The following is a 24,140-nucleotide window of genomic DNA, read 5'->3' on the forward strand; positions in this document are numbered from 1 at the left end:
TGTTTTATTGAAGGGGACTGTCATCTCTGTGGATGGGCTTTGTGTTTCCATGCTAATCTTGGCCTGTGCATGGTGGCATATCTCATTTAGAGGACAAAAGACACACGCAGGTCATTAACAGCATGGACGTGGAGATGCATTCCTTCAGGGGCAGGAGGAGAGCAGATAACAGGAGAGGAGGAACAGGGGGATGAAGCAGGGGTGATGAGAGGGAAAGGGGGAAAGGAGGAGTGGAGTGATGAGGAATTGAAAGGGCAGGTTTGAGAGGGAAAGGGGGAAAGGAGGAGTGGAGTGATGAGGAATTGAAAGGACAGGTTTGAGAGGGAAAAGGGGAAAGGAGGAGTGGAGTGATGAGGAATTGAAAGGACAGGTTTGAGAGGGAAAGGGGGAAAGGAGGAGTGGCGTGATGAGGAATTGAGAGAACAGGTAGAAGTGGAAAGGAGGGGGGAGGTAAGTCTATAGAGACAAAGGCTCAGATGGTTGAATCTATTTCTCATTTTCTGCTCCATTGAGCCCCGCAGGAAGTTGCAGCAGCCTTGGGCATGGTTTGGTGATTACTCAGACTCAGTATGATGGGTTGTAGCGATACTGCTGCAGGGTAGTGATGTTGTATCGTTACGGCTGTTGTGTGTGCTTTATTATATACGTATAACATATTTGTTGTGCAAGTAACCCTATCCAGACCAGTGTGTGTATGTGTACAGTATGTGCTTGTGTTGTGGAACTCTTTATTCTGCCCCCTGTCCCAGCGTGTGTCTAATGAATTGGAGCTGCAGACAGTATACAGAGTGCTGGGAATTATGGGTAGGTGTGCCCTCTATAAATGAGATGGGTAGAACCTGTCCCAGCATGCAGATGTAGAGTCAGTGTACTCTCCCCAATCATAATGTTTAATATTAGGGAGGGAAACTCAAGACTGGTCTGAGATCAGTGTCTAGGGGGAAACTTTATCCTACTCCACTTGCAGTTATTTCATCACAAAATGAAATGAGCTGCAAAAGTGTAATGTGTGTTTTTGGAATGTCTGAAGGTCACATGATGACTGAAAATATTTTTCTACTAATTGAATTAGAATGTTGTGTCTTTTATAATTGGTTTCCCACACATCTTCTGTCTTAGGACAGCACATGCACCATGGCTATTTTTCTCAGACATCTTCAGTGATTGTCAAGCTTAATTGGATTGTGATTGCCATGAAATAATAATTAGCAGTATTTCTCAACAGGTATTGGCATGCATGTCTAACCAAAGGAGTGAGTGAGATTGATGGATATGGATATTGATGGATATGGATATTTATCCATGTTTCTAATCCTGACAGTCGTGCTGAATACAGATTGCGAATAAATGTGATTTGCAGGCCTGATGTGGCCTGTAAACCAGGAGGTTCCTAACACCACTGAGTTTTTAGGTAATTTTATTAGGTTGTACATAATTCAATCCAAACTAATATTTCAATAAAAAGTAATAACTTTTTTTTTAAACAAATAAACAATCAAATCAATACATCAAAGCAAAACTAAGCAGATCAAATCAAATATCATTAAGATCAACACAAAAATACAATTGGAAAAATAAAAATGGTCTTTTCACAGTTTATATGAAAAGTTTTCCACAGTGTGTTGGAGTAGATCTTGTCTGTTTTGATTTTGGAGCTTGATTGTTGGACTAGCAGAGAGGTTGACGGTCTTCTCGCAAACATTCCCAATTTCCCTTCAGCATGCAAGGTCTTATCTCTGGCTGACTGGAAAGAGGCTGTCTGGCCATCGATTGCACCTCGCTGTGCAGAGAGACTGACATCCTATCTACAGGAAGTGGATTATATGCCGTTAGATAGACAGCAGAAATTAGATTCAGTGCATTTACCCAAAAATTTCAGATAAAGTTAATATTAAGTGCGTGTGTGCAAAAACATTTTTTTTCCCTTTTCAGGACGTAAAAATCCAAAATAAGTTCACAGCTCTTCATTGTAAACTGCAATGTCCGTACTGTGAGATGCCTAAGACAGCGCTACAGGGAGAAAGGACGGACTGCTGATCGTCCTCGTAGTAGCAGACCACGTGTAGCAACACCTGCACAGGATCGGTACATCCGAACATCACACCTGCGGGACAGGTACAGGATGGCAACAACAACTGCCCGAGTTACACCAGGAACGCACAATTCCTCCATCAGTGCTCAGACTGTCCGCAATCAGCTGAGAGAGGCTGGACTGAGGGCTTGTAGGCCCGTTGTAAGGCAGGTCCTCACCAGACATCACCGGCAACAACGTTGCCTATGGGCACAAACCCACTGTTGCTGGACCAGACAGGGTTGGCAAAAAGTGCTCTTCACTGACGAGTCGCGGTTTATCTCACCGGGGGAGATGGTCGGATTTGCGTTTATTGCCGAAGGAATGAGCGTTACACTGACGCCTGTACTCTGGAGCAGAGTCGATTTGGAGGTGAGGGTCCGTCATGGTCTGGGGTGGTGTGTCACAGCTTCATCGGACTGAGCTTGTTGTCATTGCAGGCAATCTCAACGCTGTGCATTACAGGGCAGACATCCTCCTCCCTCATGTGGTACCCTTCCTGCAGGCTCATCCTGATATGACCCTCCAGCATGACAATGCCACCAGCCATACTGCTCGTTCTGTGCGTGATTTCCTGCAAGACAGGAATGTCAGTACTCTGCCATGGCTAGCGAAGAGCCCTGATCTCAATCCCATTGAGCACGTCTGAAACCTGTTGGATCGGAGGGTGAGGGCTAGGGCCATTCCCCCCAGAAATGTCTGGGAACTGGCAGATGCCTTGCTGGAAGAGTGGGGTAACATCTCACAGCAAGAACTGGCAAATCTGGTGCAGTCCATGAGCAAGAGATGCAAGGCAGTACTTAATGCAGCTGGTGGCCACACCAGATACTGACTGTTACTTTTGATTTTGACCCCCCCTTTGTTCAGGGACACATTATTCCATTTCTGTTACTCATATCTGTGGAACTTGTTCCGTTTATGTCTCAGTTGTTGAATCTTGTTATGTTCATACAAGTATTTACACATGTTAAGTTTGCTGAAAATAAATGCAGTGAGTGGATGTTTCTTTTTTTGCTGAGTTTACAACACAGTATCCGATGTCCGTCAGTTTCACATACAGCAGCCTTTTTATGGTGGTAACCCATTCATAAAACACACTGACTGGCTGGCTTGCCCATAGAGGCCCATTTCAGTCATGTTGACACCGTGTCACAGCCTCCCATCTCAAATAACTTTCTGAGCTTTATGTGTTCTGTTCCAATAACTAAATCCAGCCCCTGTGTTCTGTACATTGAGTCACTGTGGTTAGAGAGGGGAGATGTGGTGTGGTACTCATTCAAGGTCTCTTTTAATCTGTGTCAGTGTGCAATGACCCAAAGATGTAGATCACTGCAGTGTTATTGTCACACCCTGACCTTAGAGAGACGTTTTATTTCTCTATTTGGTTAGGTCAGGGTGTGATGTGGGCAATCTATGTTTTGTTTTCTATGTTTCTTTATTTCTATGTTTTGGCCTCGTATGGTTCTCAATCAGGGACAGCTGTCTGTCGTTGTCTCTGATTGGGAATGATACTTAGGTAGCCCTTTTTTTTTCCCTCCTTTCAGTGTGGGTAGTTGACTTTTGTTAGTGGCACATTAGCCCTGTAAGCTTCACATTTGTTCTTCGTTTGTTACATTTTAAATAAAAGGAAACTGTACGCTCACCACGCTGCACTTTGGTCCACTTCTTTCGACGGCTGTGACCGTTATCCACAGTATTATATCTGTAGTATATAGTCACAACTATATACACACGTTCACCTTTTCAGGCTTCGAAATGTGATTTTTTTCACTACTCTGAACTGAAATTGTGTGCTTTCTGGCACTTTGACAGAATTAGAATATTCGACATCACTCCTCATCCTTAGACCAGAAATAGTTGAGTTGGAAATTGTTAAGATGCACAATTAAATCATACCGTAACCAATACTGCGCCTGATTCCACAATCTCTCTGAGTGTAATGGTCTGTAATATCATCCACTGTTGAAGTATACTCCATCCGTACAGAATGCTGATTTATGAGTAGTGTAGTGACGTTGGTTAAGTGGAGTGTTTAGTGCTCTCCTGGTGTTGCCACTGGATTGAGATGCTCTGACATTCACCATCGATCTGTGTCCATGTCAGAGTGGCATTAAATATTTAGGAGGAAACCACTGCAGCGAGAGACACAGCCTGGAAACTCTCACCACACACACAGAGAATGTATAGTATATTAATTTATTAACAGCAGAGAATGCAATGGAGCGGAGCAGTACATTATTTTAATACACAACTCAGTAAAATGGATGACATATTGTATATTAAAGTATAGAGGTATGCATCACTTTACAATACCATCTATTACGATATTTTGATGCAGTGCTCAATAAATCAAAACTTCTACAATTTCACTACTTTACTGTCAGTTTTGCCCTATTTTGGTTGAGTATAAAACAATCAAAATGGAGAAAGACCATTAAAACTACTTAAATTCATTTTTTGCAATCCTAGGGTCATCCACAACTCATAAAACTTGCCATTTTAAGACGTTTAGAATTCAGAAACGGTCAAATAACAGCATTATTTTGGGGTTTGACATAATGTTTTGGCCATATAGCTCAGACCTTCAACACATTACAGTCATGGCCAAATGTTTTGAGAATGATACAAATATTAATTTTCAAAGTTTGCTGCTTCAGTGTCTTTAGATATTTTTGTCAGATGTTACTATGGAATACTGAAGTATAATTACAAGCATTTCATACGTGTCAAAGGCTTTTATTGACAATTACATGAAGTTGATGCAAAGAGTCAATATTTGCAGTGTTGACCCTTCTTTTTCAAGACCTCTGCAATCCGCCCTGGCATGCTGTCAATAAACTTCTGGGCCACATCCTGACTGATGGCAGCCCATTCCTGTATAATCAATGCTTGGAGTTTGTCAGAATTTGTGTTTTTTTTTTAGTCCACCCGCCTCTTGAGGATTGACCACAAGTTCTCAATGGGATTAAGGTCTGGGGAGGTTCCTGGCCATGGACCCAAACTATCAATGTTTTGTTCCCCGAGCCACTTGGGTTATCACTTTTGCCTTATGGCAAGGTGCTCCATCATGCTGGAAAAGGCATTGTTCAACACCAAACTGTTCCTGGATGGTTGGGAGAAGTTCCTCTCGGAAGATGTGTTGGCACCATTCTTTATTCATGGCTGTGTTCTTAGGTAAAATTGTGATTGAGTCCACTCTCTTGCCTGAGAAGCAACCCCACACATGAATGGTCTCCGGATGCTTTACTGTCGGCATGACACAGGACTGATGGTAGCGCTCACCTTGTCTTCTCCAGACAACCTTTTTGCCGGATGCCTCAAACAATCGGAAAGGGGATCCATCAGAGAAAATTACTTTACCCCAGTCCTCAGCAGTCCATCCCTGTACCTTTTGCAGAATATCAGTCTGTCCCTGATGTTTTTCCTGGAGAGAAGTGGCTTCTTTGCTGTCGTGCAGATGAACTCACACCTGCCTGCTGCCATTCCTGAGCAAGCTCTGTGCTGGTGGTGCCCTGATCCCGCAGCTGAATCAACTTTAGGAGATGGTCCGGGCACTTGCTGGACCTTCTTGGCGCCCCGAAGCAATGATGACGGCACGTGTTTCCTTGCAGGTAACCATGGTTGACAGAGGAAGAACAATGATTCCAAGCACCACCCTCCTTTTGAAGCTTCCAGTCTGTTATTCGAACTCAATCAGCATGACAGAGTGATCTCCAGCCTTGTCCTCGCCAACACTCACACCTGTGTTAGCGAGAGAATCACTGACATGATGTCAGCTGGTCCTTTTGTGGCAGGGCTGAAATGCAGTAGAAATGTTTTTTTGTGGATTCAGTTCATTTGCATGGTAAAGAGGGACTTTGCAATTGATTTCAATTCATCTGATCACTCTTCATAACATTCTGGAGTATATGCAAATTGCCATCATACAAACTGAGGCAGCAGACTTTGTGAAAATGTATATTTGTGTCATTCTCAACTTTTGGCCATGACTGTACAGCCATACAGTCAGAAAATGATTTCTTACACACTACCATGAAAATAGAGTTAGACCAGTTATACATTTAGAACATAGGCTACGCTAATAACAATATACAGCAAATTGGCATGTGTTACCTAGAGTTGCTTGGTGTAATGGTGTAAAATAACCCCAGCGTTGGTATTAATAGCCAGAATTAAACCAAAAACATGAACAGTAAGAAAAAGCAGAATCTTGTTCAAGGACTGAGTTATGCATTAAGGAGAGAATGCTTTCCTGTGTGATAAATATTAATGAGACAGACAGACCACCATGACCCTCAAGCAGCTCTTCACAAACCCTTAAACCCTTGAGCATTACATTATACATCTGTGTGTCAACACAATGAAATTATCTGGTAAGAGAGATCTGCTTCTCTGAAGCTGGATCTGCTGATGAATGGGGAAAAATCTGTGAGCTGAAATATATTTTATTTAGAACGAAAAACCCACTGATTTAAGGCCAAAGAAAGTCTCTAAAGTCTGATAAATTTGTGCTGAAATAATGAGGCTGAGACGCTGATGCCTTGGTGGGATCTGCTATGTTTTCCATGGGATCCATGGGAAGACGACGCAGGGTGACCCACATACCCACATTTAGGGTACACACACAAGCACAAATGCGCATTGCGCACATGCACACACTTACAGTACACACGCCCACACTTACAGTACACACGCACATGCACACGTATGCACAAACACATAGGTGCGCACACACACAAAAGCAGTACGTACACGTTAGTAGTGACACATACAAACTAACACTATGGGCACACATGCATACACTGGCACACATACACAGTACTATCACACAAACACACGCACATAGAGGATAGTGTGCTATTGTTGTCTGTATCACTGTAACACTGATCCTAATACCAGAGCTCTCTACACAACAGCCCTGTGCCCAGGGACGGACTGGGATCAGAAATCCGCTCGGGCATTTCTTAAACAACGGCCCATTTTTTTCCCTCGAGGCCCCCACACAGGCCTATTTTATTCCTTGAGACCGACATTTTTAGCCAGATAATTATAATTTAGTTTTTTTTTTTTAACAAGTAAGACAGGTCCACTAGGCTAAAACTGGAACAGTCCATCTGGCATTTGCCCGAAATGTCAGATGGCCAGTCCTCCCCTGCCTATGCCCAAAGGCTAAAAGCAGGGAAAATAAAAGTAGGAAGGGGAGAGAGAGAACTGGGGTAGGGGGAAGGGTTGAAATGCTCTTTAAAAAGTGTATTACATTTGATGGGATATAGACACAATCAATCTTAATAAGTTTTCATAGTTTTTATTTTGTTTTTAATTGTGTGTGTGCTCGTGTATGTGTGTCATAATGTACTGGATGTCTAAGTTATCTCCTGTTCACATTGATAGTTGGATTGTTTTTACTCTACTTTACACCAAATATAATCTGGTTCTTCTGCTTCTTGTCAACTGGAGCATGGTCACTCTGACACTCCTGTGGTGTGTAATAGGTAGATGGATGCAGCTTTCTGCACTTGCACCTGCTGCAGTGAAACAAAATGTCTCCCAGGTGTCCACAGTCCATTCTCTCAGATAGTGAATGTAGTTTTAAACCACATAATGGAACCAAAAATAACTCCATACCCTTGGCTCAAAATCACACTGCGATGGGCCCAGAGATGGGCCCTGCTGATAGATGATACGTATGTAGTGGGTGAGTAGTCTGACGCTAACAAGGCTGCCTTGCGTCACCTAGGCAGATGCTACACATTGGGAGTGGAGGAGGTGACCCGCCTGTAAATGACTGAGCCCTTCGAAAACAGCTACATAAATCCAATTCATCAGCAGGTATCACCTGCTAGTCACCCAGATATCGGCACAGTCCTTTCCCTCTCTGACGTAAATGTAGTCCCACATGATGAAACAAGAGACACTGGATACTTCGCTTCTATATTCTGAATTCTGTTAGCATAGATCCCCATTCAAGAAGTCACACATGTTCTGGTGACTCATTCCTTTCTGCCTACCCACAGTGGAAAGGACGCTATTGATAAACCATTAGTCAGACCATGAACTGTAGCCTTGTACCGCATAATGCAGAAAAGGGTAGGAAACTCCCTCCACTGCTACTCCCACGCTAAACCAAGAAATCTCAGTATTTATTTTATGTCTTGACCCAGAGTATTCAGATCTGGGCCTACAGGTCTGCAGCATTGCTCTGCTGGTTTCTATCCTTCCCCTCTTGTAAGGAACTGATTTAGACCTGGAACAATAGATTAGTGGAAAAATCAATGACATGAATCAATTAGTTAACCATTCACAGCAAATTGGCCTGTTACCTAGTGTTGATTTTTCAGTATAACATTTCTAGTGTTGATTCAGGTGTTAAATTAACACTTGTTGGTGTAAAATAATCCCTGTGTTGGTGTTAATAACTAGTATTAAACCAAAACCACGCTCATCATCACAATTCCTAGCGTGTTTAGCGCAGGTTGCTTTTTAGAATTGTTTGTTTCAATATCTATGTATCTATGCATGTACGTTAATTTATTAATTAAAATGATGCTACTCAAATATAAATAACATTTTTTATAACTAACCTAATCTGTTACTTGTATTTATTGCTCCCTTTACTGAAATGGTTGTTCAAGTTTAGACGCTTTACGTAGTATCATATCTTACCCTTCCCAACCCAGCAATCATTCGGAATGCATGTCGTGGGTGAATGAACATTCAAAGTGTTGGATAGCCCCACTCTGTCTGGATTCCAATAGGAATTACGCGTCACTTAGCAAGCCAGCATAATGTGACATACAGTATATGTCTGAATTTGCCTGTAAAGCATGAGTTTCAGCACACCTCAAAATAAGGCCTTAAAAAATATGTTGTATTATATTAAATAATAAAAATGGTCTAATCACATATTTCTCTGCCACTAACAAATACAGTAATGGTTATTCTGGGAAATGTGCAAATAAGGCTTTACACTTTGTTAATTTAATGCTGAAAAGTGTGGACCCATATAGACACTGGACCAGTGTTAAATGTAACACTCTCAGTGTTGATTTAACACTGGTGAATTTGCTGTGTTGGAGACAGAAGTTTGAGAAACAGAATCACGATAAAGTTGAAGTAGAAAGGAGAAAGATAATAGAAGAGTTGCAAAAGCAACAGCACTGCGGACTCGTGTCAGATTTAAAAGCACTTGCCATAGCTCTGGCTTTATCGGTTGAGAGCAGATTAGGGGTGTGCCGAGTACTCGGACAAAATGAGTATTGTAACGGATATGGTGAATTTTCAGAATACAATTACGACACATATTTTTTGTAGTTCTCCGCGATAAGAAAAAAGTAATTTTCAGCTGCCAGCACACATCTCTCTTGCACTCAAACAGTGTGAAGCGCTGTGTGCTCTAACAACTATTGTTTAGTTATTGTGTCAGTAAAGAAACGGTCGGGGTAGCGGTTGAGCCTGCTGCAATGATTGGATTAGAACAAACCGCACTCCCTCTGCTCTCATTTCCCCAAACAGACACGAGCGGAGTTGTTTCACTCACTCGTATCAGGGCAGAAGTCTCCCCTTCTCCAACTATTGTGTATAAATCAGAATCCGTAACTAGTCATTGTTGTTAAATTTAGTTATTTCCGGGCGACTTTGCTGAGGCCATATGGTTGTTTTTGTCTGTCTACTTGGTGCTGTTTAGTAGGTTACTTTGTCTGTCCATATATAATTGCTGATGACGTCTGTCGTTATTTCGTGATCCAAGCCCACGCTCGCTTGCTATTATTATTTGTTCTCGTCCAGGCATGTTTACCGAGCGACAGATCATTAGAAAATAAAAGGACAAATGTAGATTGTTTATTTTAATTGTGCAAATGTTATCGCATAAGTGTCGGGAGAGAAGTTATGCTCCTCTCAAACATGAAACAGCATGGGGCAAGCGAATTAGCCTACCTTCATCTAAATCTGTGTCTGGAATAAATACAGGCAGTAGTATCAGCCTATTTCGTTGACAAATGAATAGGACTAAGTAAGTAAATCATGTGCATCTTCATTTGTCGGGATCGTTTACCTTTGAACAGTGTGTGAAGGAACATAAGTCACTCTGAGTGATAGCGCAGTAAAAGGCACTTGAGGTATAGGCTTTATCGGCATTTAAAGCACACTTTGGGGTTTTACGATCACAAGTAAATCCGATTACGAGTATCAAGTGTTATAAAATGGATGAGTATGAAGAGTTCAGCACACCGTATCCAAACCGGTGCGCCATCGTGCACAACTTGATTTTGTCCCCCCACACCAAACGCGATCATGACAAGCAGGTTAAAATATCAAAACAAACTCTGAGCCAATTATATTAATTCGGGGACAGGTCGAAAAGCATTAAACATTTATGTCAATTTAGCTAGCTAGCTAGCAGTTGCTATCTAATTTGTCCTGGGATATAAAGTTGAATTGTTATTTTACCTGAAATGCACAAGGTCCTCTACTCCAACAATTAATCCACACATAAAACGGTCAACCAAATAATTTCTTGTCATCTCTCCTCCTTCCAGGCTTTTTCTTCTTTGGACTTTAAATGGCGATTGTCATCTAAACTTTCATTGTATTACCACAACAACCAACGAATTCAGTTGCCTTTCAATCGTCCACGTGGGTATAACCAATGAGGAGATGGCACGTGGGTATCTACTTCTATAAACATGAGAAGATGGGAGAGGCAGGACTTGCACCGTTATCAGCGTCACAATTAGAACTGACTCCTATTTTAGCACTTGGCAACGCAGACGCTCGTTGTCGTAATAATTGAATAACGTGTGTTTAAATTTATTTTGCAACTCGAGCGGTGTAGTCAGCATGTTAGTGCAGAGTGCGGTACCTCATGTTAGAGGCTGAATTTTGGACATTCCTGGATGTTGTATTTGCTATTAGTGTGTTTACGGTTTAGCAGTGTGCTGAAGGAGGGCTCCCACTCCCACACAACACAACACCTGCTTTTGTGACATTTAGGGGTGCAACGTAAAGAGACAGGTACTGTAGACACAGTCGTGTGACACAATAACAGAATTAATAGCACAAGGTCAAATCAAATTAATTAATGTATTGAGTCAACAGACATCGTTGTTCTTCTAGGCTTCTTACTGGAGTCACATTTTATACGCTATAGATTTCTATGGCTGCCAGGTTGTGAAGTAGTCTGGAGTGTCTTACTATAGATGACATAATGTATGTTTGTGTGAGTGCATGTTTGTGTGTGTATCAGTGTGTGTGTGTGTGTAATCATGTTTATCAGTGGGTGTACGTGTGCGCGTACTCATGTTCATCTGTGTGTATAATATGAGGCAGTGATGGGGTAAAAGAACGTGTATCTGATATCATGGGTCAAGTGCAAGTACAGATGATCACATGTACATACATGACAGTGTGTGTGTTGTGAAGTCTGAGCATAAACTCATACAGAGCAGGCGTGTAATTAAGTGATAATGCCCTTGAACAGGGTCAGTAGTTATTTAGGCAGGTTACCTTAGTGTTCTTGGGCACAGGCACTATGGTGGTCTGCTTAAAACATGTTGGAATTACATACTCGGACAGGGAGAGTTTGAAAATGTCATTGAAGACATGTTTGTGTTATATGCCTCGAAGCGAGCATAGAAGTAGTTTAGCTCGTTTGGTACGCTTGTGTCACTGGGCAGCTCTCGGCTGTGCTTCCCTTTGCAGTCTGTAATGGTTTGCAAGCCGTGCCACTTCTGATGAGCGTCAGAGCTGGTGTAGTACGATTCAATCTTAGTCCTGTATTGATGCTTTGCCTGTTTGATGGTTTCTCGGAGGGCATAGCGGGATTTCTTATAAGCTTCTGGGTTAGAGTCCCTCTCCATGAAAGTGGCAGCTCTAGCCTTTTGCTCAGTGTGGATGTTGCCTGTAATCCATGGCTTCTGGTTGGGGTATGTACATACAGTCACTGTGGAGGCGACGTCATCGATGCACTTATTGATGAAGCCAATGACTGACGTGGTGTACTCCTCAATGCCATCGGAGGAATTCCGGAACATATTCCAGTCTCTGCTAGCAAAACAGTCCTGCTTCATCTGACCACTTTTTTATTGATCTAGTCACGGGAGCTTCCTGCTTTAATTTTTGCTTGTAAGCAGGAATCAGGAGGATAGAATTATGGTCAGATTTGCCGAATGGAGGGTGAGGGAGAGCTTTGTATGCGTCTCTGTGTGGAGTAAAGGTGGTCTAGGTTTTTTTCCCCCTCTGGTTGCACATTTAACATGCGGATAGAAATTTGGTAAAACGTTTTTAAGGTTCCCTGCATTAAAGTCCCCGGCTATTAGAAGTGCCGCCTCTTGGTAAGCGTTTTCTTGTTTGCTTATGGCGAATACAGCTAATTCAATGCTGTCTTTAGTGCCAGGCTCTGACTGTGGTGGTATGTAAACAGCTACAAAAAATACAGATGAAATCTCTCTAGGTAGATAGTGTGGTCTACAGCTTATCATGAGATACTCTTCCTCAGGCGAACAATAGCTTGAGACTTCCTTAGATCGTGCACCAGCTGTTATTTACAAAAATACATAGTCCGCCACACCTCGTCTTAACAGACGCCGCTGTTCTATCCTGCCGGTACACCAAATAACCAATAAGCTGTATGTTGATGGTATCGTCATTCAGCCACGACTCCGTGAAGCATAAGATATTCTAGTTTTGAATGTCCCGTTGGTAGTTTAATCTTGCGTGTAGGTCATACATTTTATTCTCCAAAGATGACATGTTTGCAAGCAGAATGTAAGGAAGTGGGGGTTTATTCGATCGCCTACGAATCCTCAGAAGGCAGCCTGCCCTCTGGACCCTTTTTCTCCGTCTCCTCTTCACGCAAATCACAGGGATCTTGGCCTGTTACCGAGAAAGCAGTATATCATTCGCATCGGGCTCATCAGACTCATTAAAAGAAGAAAAAGGATTCTGCCAGTCCGTGGTGAGTAATTGCAGTCCTGATGTCCAGAAGTTATTTAAGGCCATAATAGATGGTAGCGGCAACATTATGTACAAAACAAGTATAAAATAAGTTACAAACAACGCAAATAAACGAACCAAAAAACACAATCAGTTGGGGACACGTAAAACGTCTGCCTTCTTCTCCTGCGCCAGTTCCATTGAAGGGAAATCTTAACGCTACAGCATACAATGACATTCTAGACAATTCTGTGCTTCCAACTTTGTGGCAACAGTTTGGGGAAGGCCCTTTCCTGTTTCAGCATGACAATGCCCCCGTGCACAAAGCGAGGTCCATACAGAAATGGTTGTTGAGATCGGTGTGGAAGAACTTGACTGGCCTGCACAGAGTCCTGACCTCAACCCCATCGAACACCTTTGGGATGAATTGAAACGCTGACTGTGAGCCAGGCCTAATCGCCCAACATCAGTGCCCGACCTCACTAATGCTCTTGTGGCTGATTGGAAGCAAGTCTCCGCAGCAATGTTCCAACATCTAGTGGAAAGCCTTACCAGAAGAGTGGAAGCTGTTACAGCATCAAAGGGGGAACCAACTCAATATTAATGCCCATGATTTTGGAATGAGATGTTTGACGAGCAGGTGTCCAGATACTTTTGGTAGTGTACTGTATATCAGACCGTATACCCTGTGTATGACAAAACATTTATTTTTACTGCTTTAATTACGTTAGAAATAAGGCACCTCGGGAGTTTGTGGTATATGGCCAATGTACCACGGTTAAGGGCTGTATCCAGGCACTCCACGTTGCATTGTGCTTAAGAACAGCCCTTAGCAGCGGTACATTGGCCATATACCACACACCCTCGGGCCTTATTGCTTAACTATATTTGCTTGGCTTGTGCCATAAGTCCTGCCGTATAAGAGGGTGCACAGACTGCACACACACTGGTGCACATACACACACATACATACACACAAACATACACACACACACACACTCTCACTCATCCATACACACCCTTCATCTCACAAAGTTGGAATACATTGCACACACATGTTTAAATACACAAGACATTGCAGATCTAATCTTGGCGGAAAACATTTCTGGGTAACTCAAAGAATTCCCCACAAGTGAAGCATGATATGCTAACTCATGGTGTACACTGTGAAGTGTGTGTGTTTTTAGAATCCAGGAGAAATGCTTCAGTTCATTGTACTGTTGGATTCTTAGATCGACTCACACCAAAGGTAAACCTCGTTGATGTTCAGTGTCTGTCGCTCAAGCAAACAGCCATTTAGTGTCAGACTATTGATTCATCTATCAGTTGTTGTGGAGGTGCAGCGCAGTGCCACTTGATATGCTGATCACAAGCACCTCGGTGTCTGGGCTGAGACACATCTGCTGGAGGTGGCTGTGCGTCTTCATTGCACACAAAAATATGTGGGTTCCTCAAGGGTGCTTTGGGAAGGGTGACGGTTCAATGTAGGCTTTGGCGGTATACCTATACGGTATATACCATATGCCAAGGTATTTGGAAATAGCCACGTGATGGTTTTTCAAAACCGTCAGTACCGTTGAAAGAATTTCTTTGAAGTTTTTCAGTATATTTAAACATTTGTTGCTGTTTTTGAAGTGAATACCTGCAGTCAACATACGTTAGGAGATAAAGCAGATTGCGGTCTTTATTTCACCCGTCTCATTATTTCACATTATGAAGCTTATGTAGTTACCCAGAACAGTTAAGCCAGTCCCGTGTTTGTTTGTAAACAGCACAACAGGAGAAAGCGGGAGCAGGTGAGTCCAGCTGTGTATGGAAAGGGTTCGCATTTGGGTTTTACTTAATTGAATCTTACATTTTACCAGAGAAAAATAGGCTGGCTACACCTGAGAAAAGTACCGGAGAAAAGTAGCTAGACATCAGTCAGAGCGCTGTCTGCTGATAGAATTTTATTTGTATTTATTTATTTCACCTTTATTTAACCAGGTAGGCAAGTTGAGAACATGTTCTCATTTACAATTGCGACCTGGCTAAGATAAAGCAAAGCAGTTCGACACATACAACAACACAGAGTTAGACATGGAGTAAAACAAACATACAGTTAATAATACAGTAGAAACAAGTCTATATACAATGTGAGCAAATGAGGTGAGATAAGGGAGGTAAAGGCAAAAAAAAGGCCATGGTGGCAAAGTAAATACAATATAGCAAGTAAAACACTGGAATGGTAGATTTGTAGTGGAAGAATGTGCAAAGTAGAAATAAAATGGGGTGCAAACGAGCAAAATAAATAAATACAATAAATACAGTAGGGAAAGAGGTAGTTGTTTGGGCTAAATTATAAATGGGCTATGTACAGGTGCAGTAATCTGTGAGCTGCTCTGACAGCTGGTGCTTAAAGCTAGTGAGGGAGATAAGTGTTTCCATTTTCAGAGATTTTTGTAGTTCGTTCCAGTCATTTGCAGCAGAGAACTGGAAGGAGAGGCGGCCAAAGGAGGAATTGGTTTTGGGGGTGACCAGAGATATATACCTGCTGGAGAATTCCAGAATGCCTGTTCGTGAATTGTCAATCCGGGTTTAGAAGTGCAACTGAAGCACAACATTTGTCTGATGCCAAGCAGAAATTACAATAAGAAGCATATTAGATCTGCGTTTACAAAACGCTGCAAGCTATTTCTGTGTTTAATATTTCTTTGCGAGAAAGACGCAGAATTCTAAGTTTAACTTGCTATCTAAGTGGCTGAATTACAGTTTTTTTCGATTGCTAAACGACAGTGGGCACAACTGGAGTCACATGTGCAAAACTCTAACTACAGTCTGCACTACCAACAGTCACCTGAGCTAAACAGTTCACATCACCTGCAAAACTCATTCCAAGCAACACAACTCTTAACACATGGCTCAAAACACGCTCAGTGCAGCCAAACACTATGCACAACCCTCACTGAGATAACACACACTGTCACTCAGAACACACTGAGAGTAAAAACACTAGCATCAAACACCAATACAGAAAATACAAACTTTTCATCTTTACAGTTTGAACAATTTCAGTGACTTCATACAAATAAATATTTTCTTCAAAGAAAAGAGTGACATTCTTTCACATGATTTATTAAAATTTTTAGAACATAACAATTCTTTAAGGTAAATGAAAATTAGCAGTTTGCTTCAATAGTCTGTAGTAATTTACGGAATTACAGTAATGAGAAAAAAAAGGTAGAAACTAAAAGTACATACTGTAATTCAAACAAATAATTGAGGGGCTAATCCTGCCTCTCTCTAGCATCAGGCCACAGGTTTTCTTCAACATCACATCTAATGTTTTCTCTTGCCATGCACCTGGGGAAGAACCTTCTGGAGTGCCTTATCCATCCCTGGCAGTCCTCTGGACTCGTGTCCTCACATCCGGCACGCATGGCTTCCAAAAGAGACATTTGGTCATGTGGGTGGTGACCAAACACTTTCCACCTCCAGGTAGAGAAAAACTCCTCTATTGGGTTGAGGAAGGGTGAATATGCAGGCAGGTACAAAACCATAAATCTGTGATGTGCTGCAAACCAATCTGTGACAGCTGCAGAGTGGTGAAAAGCAACGTTATCGCAAACTATGACAAAAACTTGGGGTTTTCTTACTGGCTCCCCCTGTTCTGCTGGCACTAGCTGAGCATAGAGTTGTTATAGGAAAGCTATAAGCCTTTCTGTGTTGTATGGGCCAATGAGTGGTGTGTTGAGAAGCAAACCATCATTGGCCATTGCAGCACACATGGTGATATTTCCCCCCCTTTGGCCTGGAACCTCCACAGTGGCCCTTTGACCTATAACATTCCTTCCTCTGCGCCGTGTTTTGGCAAGGTTAAATCCAGCTTCATCGATAAATACAAATGAATGTGGTCTTTCCAGTGCTTCCACCTCCATTACTTTCTGAAAAACAGTAAGTGCACAGTTTTACTGTAGAAATGCTAGTGTTTTTTTTTACTGTAAATATTTTGTATAGCTGTGTACGTCTTAGACGTCTTACCTGGACATATTGGTATCTTTGCTCTTTTACCCGTTCACTGTTTCTCTCGAACGGTACAGTGTATAACTGTTTCATTGTAACTTGGTGTTTCTTTAGGACTCAAGCAATAGTTGTTGTGCTGACAGAATTAACATTTTCAAATATATCATTATCAGCCAGCACTCTATCTTGAATCTCCCGCAGTTTTATTGCATTGTTGACAACAACCATGTCAACAATGGCATTTTCCTGCGCATCTGAAAATATTTTTCCTCTTCCCCCTGTTGGGGGCAGCCTTTGGGTCCTGTTGTAAAAATATACTTTACAGTCAAACTTACTGTAATATATATCTGTGTAAATATTCTATAATTGCAATACAAAATAGATTCCTGTAAGGTTTTCATTTACTGTAAGGATGTAACTCTCACCTGTTTGCATGGTGGAAAATTCGCATTACAGATGCCACTGTGGATCTTTGCAGATTGGTCAACCCTGCCTCTCTCAATGAGAGACCATGGTTCACGACATGGTCTATAAGTGTAGCCCTTATTTCATCTGAAATAACTTCTTTGTCTTCCTCTACGCATCCGCCCTCTCCCTGCCACCCTTCTCCCTCCACAAACCCATCTTCCTTGTTCCATTTCCAAAATAAGTCTTTCTGAGCTCTACCTATATATACTGTAATATGTGTGTGTGTTCACTAACAAGTCTAAAACAAGACACCTGCTTAGCCTTTCAGCTGAAATTGCAATCAGCAGTGTTTGAAAGGCACAAGGCTGAAATCTATTCCGTTTTGAATGTGTGGTTCACAGTTTTGACAGCAGTGTGTTAGCATTTGAACAAAGTGCTGTAAATCCACAGTGTTGTGCAGGTTGTGGTTAAAGTCATGGGATAAGTGTGTAGAGTTTTGAAAACTGTGTTCAAGCAATGAAAAACGAACTAGAGTTTGGTCCACATGAACAGCTGCTGTGCAGACTGTAGTTAGAGTTTTGCACATGTGACTCCAGTTGTGTCCACTGTCGTTTAGCAATCGAAAAAAACTGTAATAAGGTGATGGGGCATCATATTGTGTTAGCTTTCTGCTGTGTTTGAGAAGGCAAACCCTTTGGATTAGTTATTTGTACAGCTGCCACTGCTATCTTGATTTCCTTGTTTTTTCTCCTCTCCATTCTCAGCCCATCTGCTCCCCCCCTTCTTCTCCGGGCAGAGCAGGCAGGCCCGCAAAACACCCCGAGGTCATTGTCCGCACCCCCGCATAAATCTATGGCCAGTGACAGTGTCTTGTGAAAGACTTTGTGTTAATTGAGAATGGTTGACTAAATCACTCAGTGGTTTGCAATACTCTTCTTGGGAATCCCCAGCTGTTCCAGAGGTAGCTCACTTGATTAAACGTTTTAATTGATGCAATAGTAACACCTATAGAATTTGAACAATATAATACGGCTGACCAGAATAAAAAAAACTCTATGGTTCATTAAAAGGATCTACAAAAGAACATTTCATATTAAGAAATGTTCTTTATTGCAGGGGTTCCTAAACTTTTTCCCTCAGATGCCCCTTCCAGCATTGGGGAACATCCTGCGCTTGCGCCACGTCTATTTCTATGGGCACAAGAACTGTTCATGACGCAAATTGTTCACACCCCTCTAGTTCGCAGAGACAGAAGACATTCTACGTTTTGCAACTTCTCTCTCTCTTGTTTGTTGTCTTCCATTCTCTCACTCTGTCTCTCCTCCATCTTTCCCCTCTCCCACCCTCCTTTCAGTCTGTCTGCCCCCTGATTAATTCCTTTTTATTCCCCATGTTATCTCTCCTCCATCTTTCCCCTCTCCCACCCTCCTTTCAGTCTGTCTGCCCCCTGATTAATTCCTCCACTTCTATCTACATCAATTTCACCCTCTTTTTCACCCTCAGTCCTTCCTCCTCTTCTCTGACCCGTCTGTCCTGTATTATTTTATTCCTCAATCACCTTCTCCATCTCTCTCTGTCAGCCACTTAAAAACAGAACATCTGCCCTTGAAAAGCTGAATCATTAGAGGATAAACCTATGACACTTCAGTCACAATTATTCTCCGTTGTAATTCAGAGAACGATCAAACGAACGTAACATTTGAAACAAAATCATTATACCGTATTCCTTTCCGTATCTATCTCCCCCCAGCAGGATAGAGGGTGCATATAGATTAGACAACAAACGTATGATGAATGTTGCTGAAACGAATTGGGAAAGGCAATCAGTTTCTTCTCAACTACAGACTCAACACAGATAGCACAGCTGCTGTATAGCCAAAAACATCTGAATACTTTTGCTTTTAGAACCAATCAAAGAAGACCATCCTCTGTGTGTGTGTGTGTGTGTGTGTGTGTGTGTGTGTGTGTGTGTGTGTGTGTGTGTCTTTGAAATAACAGCAGGACTCAGTGTTGACAGTGGCATGCAGTAATGAGCCAGTTAGCATTCCCATGGTGCACTGCAACAGGGGGATGGGCTGACATTTGCACCGTCGCTGAACGCCAAGTACCCAGTGGACTTATTATCAGTGGAGAAGACAGGTGCACGCAAATTAACACTTTGTGCGTGTGTGTGTGTGTGTGTGTGTGCATGCATGGGGGCTTGAATGCATGTGTGTAGCCATTAGGGCCGTCTTAAATGAGTATAAGCCACTATTAGACTTATTTGGCAGGTGATTTGATAAGGTTAACTGGTATAGCGTGATTGCTGTATTAAGGTGATGGTGTGATAAGCCCGAGGTGTGAGGCATGGACTGACTGGGTGATGCGGGGATGGTCAGGGGCTGTCAGACTGTAGAAGTTATTATGGTAATCCTGCTGACAATCAACATCAACTGTCTGTTCATAAGAGCTTCAACACTGTGGCAATGTGAATAGACCAGCAGATGAACTATGAGCTCAATAGGAAGTGAGACCAGACTCTTAACATCAAGGGTCAGCCACAGTCTCTCACTTCAGAGATATTCCCTAACAACAGTTTGTGCTGTGTTGTGTTTTGCACAGGATCAGAATGGCTGTGGACAAGTCTCTGGGGATAGAGTAACTGCTGTGTGATTCGAGGTTTGTATTAGACGCTAGAGAGAAACAAGATAAGGAGAAGAACACAGAGAAACCTTGGGGAACGTGGAGAACGTCTTGCTTCACACATAGAAACCATGAGAATGCTAACAAAACGTTAACGGAATCTTAACGGAACACTCAGCGAGGTCATGTAGCTGCACTCGGAACGCCCTGCATGTGACCACTCTTCCTGCATCGCCTCGGCTTCTCTGATTGGCTGGTTTATAGAGTGACGGACCAATGGAGAAGAGTGCTGAGGAGCTGAACCTCTCGTTCCTGCTGGAGCATGAGAGAGAGATGATCCTCAGTGTCCTGCAGAAGGACGAGAAACTGAGGAAGAGAGAGGAAAAGAGGATACGGTGAGGGTAGAATAAGTCATCATTATCATCATTATAGGATACACTACACTACAACAATACATCTACTACACCTTCCTTGATGAAGATGTTGATCAGTAGCAATTTTAGCATGTAAGTCTTGATGTGGCCTTACTCAGTTATTTATTTTTTGATGCATGCCAGCAAAGCCACTACACAACACAACATTAAACAATACATTAATTGCACTATAACGGGGACAAACGGTGACAACAAACTGTTAGGGCCTACCTAAAGATGTCTAGCTTACTAGCTAAGATTTTGAAAGTATGATGTTGACATGACCAGTCCAATCAAAGCTACGGTAGATATTACATGATTTGACTTCATTTTATCTGTGGCCAATGACCTTGAGCCTTTTTGGATGGGCATTTCTAATGTAAATTATATGTGACACGTATTAATGCAAAACAGGTAACAACAAAAAATTATATAAATTATTTTTTGTATTTTTTTCCAGCTAAAACAGGTGGGGCTCACGTGTCCTGAATGACGGGTCGCCACTGATGATTATTCTTTACCGCTACAATCACAATACGACCACAACATCACAACTACTACAATCATGGTCATAATCATTAGTGACAATGACAAACTTAAGTGTTCTTCCTCTGTTTCTCCCTGTTGTAGGAAGCTGAAGAATGAGCTGGTGGAGATCAGGCGTAAGGGTTCACACTGCCCCCAGGAGGTTGGGGAGCGTCAATGTGCCCGCTGCCTGAAGGGCCTGGGCCTGATCTTCGACCGTGGGGAGCTCTGTGAGGAGTGCCTACAGCGTGTCTGCAGCGACTGCCGAGTAATGCCCCCTAAAGGAAAGCAGTGGAAGTGCTCCATCTGCTCCAAAGTCTCGTGAGTCTGGGCAAAGGCATCAGGCCATGGTTTAGCATGAGTAACAGTTATGGCTTTGTGTGAGTGTGTGAGTTTTTTTTAATGAGCGACAGATGCCTCCTATTTGTTTTTAATCACTCTGCATTTGCTCTGTGACATCCTTTTCAGGGCGTTTTGACATCACCTTTAGAGACGGTTAAAGCCAGGGTTAAAGTTGGGAGGTTAGTTTATTGTACAGGGGTCAGTGGTTCTTGTCTGATGGTGTCTCTGGTTGACAGAGAGCTGAAGGTAGTGACCGGGGAGTGGTTCCTGGAGGAGCGGTCCAAGCGGTTTGACCAGAGTGCGGTGCTCAGCAGTGACGTTGTCAAACAGTCTATCATGAGCAGCCCTGCTGGAAGCCCCCACAGGAAGTCTCCTGCGCCAGGCGACACAATCCACACACCTGAGAGGCCTGACACGTCCAAATCAGGAAGAAGCGCCGTATGGAACCTGGTGGATGGTGCCAAGAGGAAAGGGAAAGGGTGAGAAACACACACACACACACACACACAAACACACACACACACACACACACACACACACACACACACACACACACACACACACACACACACACACACACACGGTTGAGCTGGATTAATTCAAGTTGCAAATGACAGATTGATTAAATTGCCAATGACACAGGAGAAGATCACTGCACAGATTTAATACGATGACTAGTTCACGACACAGGCAGGTGGAGAATGGTCCAACATCAGAGAATGCGTTTCCCATTGCATTCTGACTGGTTGGGTTAGTAGGCTTCCAGGACACACCTGGCCCACTGGCCACTCAACAATGAGACAAATATTCTCAAGGAGACAAATATTTATCACATTATCATATTGATATTTGATTAAGTAATCCAAAATGTAATCAGCATCTGGGGTGATTACAGCTACTTAATTTGTCTAATCTGATTACGTAATGATTACGTAATTTGTGTAATCTGATTACCGACCATTTCGAATCCCACTGTACCTTCTCCGCTATGCAATCTAGTTTCAGAGCTGGTCATGGGTGCACCTCAGCCACGCTCAAGGTCCTAAATGACATCGTAACCGCAAACGATAAGAGACATTACTGTGCAGCCGTATTCATCGACCTGGCCAATGCTTTCGACTCTGTCAATCACCACATTCTTATTGGCAAACTCGACAGCCTTGGTTTCTCAAATGATTGCCTCGCCTGGTTCACCAACTACTTCTCTGATAGAGTTCAGTGAGTCAAATCGGAGGGCCTGTTGTCCGGACCTCTGGCAGTCTCTATGGGGGTGCCACAGGGTTCAATCCTCGGGCCGACTCTTCTCTGTATACATCAATGATGTTGCTCTTGCAATGTGATTCTCTGATCCAACTCTATGCAGACGACACCATTCTGGCCCCTCTTTGGACACTGTGTTAACTAAACTCCAGACGAGCTTCAATGCCATACAACTCTCCTTCTGTGGCCTCCAAATGCTCTTAAATGCAAGTAAAACGAAATGTATGCTATTCAACCGATCACTGACCGCATTCAGCTCGCCCGTCCAGCATCACTACTCTGGACGGCTCCGACTTAGAATACAGTATGTGGACAACTACAAATACCTAGGTGTCTGGTTAGACTGTAAACTCTCCTTCCAGACTCTCCTTCCAGACATTAAGTATCTCCAATCCAAAATTAAATCTAGACTTGGCTTCCTTTATCGCAACAAAGCGAAAAAAAAAAATCTCTGAAGCTGGAGACTCATATCTCCCTCACTAGCTTTAAGCACCAGCTGTCAGAGTAGCTCACAGATCACTGCACCTGTAAACAGCCCATTTGTAAACAGCCCATCTATCTACCTACCTCATCCCCATAGTGTATTTATTTATTTATCTTGCTCCTTTGCACCCCAGTATCTCTACTTGCACATTACCATTCCAGTGTTTTAATTGCTATATTGTAATTACGTCGCCACCATGGCCTATTTATTGCCTAACTCCCTTATCTTACCTCATTTGCACTCACTGGATATAGACTTTTGTTCTACTGTATTATTGACTGTGTTATGTTTATTTCATGTGTAACTCTGTTATTGTGTGTGTCGAATTGCTATGCTTTATCTTGGCCAAGTCGCAGTTGCAAATGAGAACTTGGTCAACTAGCCTACCTGGTTAAATAAAGGTGAAATAAAAAGCTAAAAATAAAAAACCCTTTGGAAGAATCCTTTTTCGTTCCATGTTAAATCTGAAACCAAAAAGAGTTATCCTATGGGGACAGCTTAAGAACCCTTTTTTCTAAGAGTGTACCCAACCCTGCGACACACACGCGTGCACACACACACACACTGATGTATCACACACACCACAGGCTGATGTGTAAAATGAACAGCTGTGTGTTGAATCCCAGGATGCGGATGGAAAAGAGGGGCAGCCGTCCCAGCCTGAAGCCAGAAAACGAGGCGGACGGTGGTAGTGTGTCCCCTCCTGTTCCCAACACAGACCCATGCAGCGTACGCAGCGCCCGGTCTGCACCACGCTCCACAACCCGCTCCACACCTCACTCCCACAGGTGAGACTAAACCACCAAACCCATACAATTAAAAAATGTTTTAAAAGGTTTTATTGTCACATACACCGGCACACTGGGCACATCTCCATTGTCAGCATCTTCTTCATTTACGCTCAATTGAAGTCACAGGATAGGTAAAAGCAGCACACCTGTTTTAGGCAATAACTAAAGCTGTAGAGATTGGGTGTGACTAGATGATTGATGACCACTGGTTAAATTGAAAGTACTAACCCTGAATGGTAATTCAATTGAGCACAGGCTTAACTGAATGGACAACAAAGATGGAATGCAAT

General features: G+C 42.7%; 1 protein-coding gene across 3 annotated transcripts in view; it reads left to right on the forward strand.

Moving 5' to 3' along the window:
• LOC110502003 (synaptotagmin-like protein 5) overlaps positions 1-24,140 on the forward strand; it is a 66,375-nt gene that overhangs the window by 22,564 nt on the left and 19,671 nt on the right. For 2 of the 3 annotated variants that reach the window (XM_021579889.2, XM_021579887.2), the window contains exons 2-5: positions 20,015-20,430; positions 21,079-21,294; positions 21,552-21,794; positions 23,686-23,847. In XM_021579889.2, coding sequence (XP_021435564.2) covers positions 20,312-20,430; positions 21,079-21,294; positions 21,552-21,794; positions 23,686-23,847 — 740 coding nt within the window. In that variant the 5' untranslated portion in view covers positions 20,015-20,311. Of the gene's footprint in view, positions 1-19,411; positions 19,553-20,014; positions 20,431-21,078; positions 21,295-21,551; positions 21,795-23,685; positions 23,848-24,140 lie in introns of all 3 variants that reach the window. The other variant, XM_021579888.2, reaches the window with a different exon arrangement.

This window comes from Oncorhynchus mykiss, chromosome 22 (assembly GCF_013265735.2).
Source record: "Oncorhynchus mykiss isolate Arlee chromosome 22, USDA_OmykA_1.1, whole genome shotgun sequence".
NCBI lineage: Eukaryota > Metazoa > Chordata > Actinopteri > Salmoniformes > Salmonidae > Oncorhynchus > Oncorhynchus mykiss.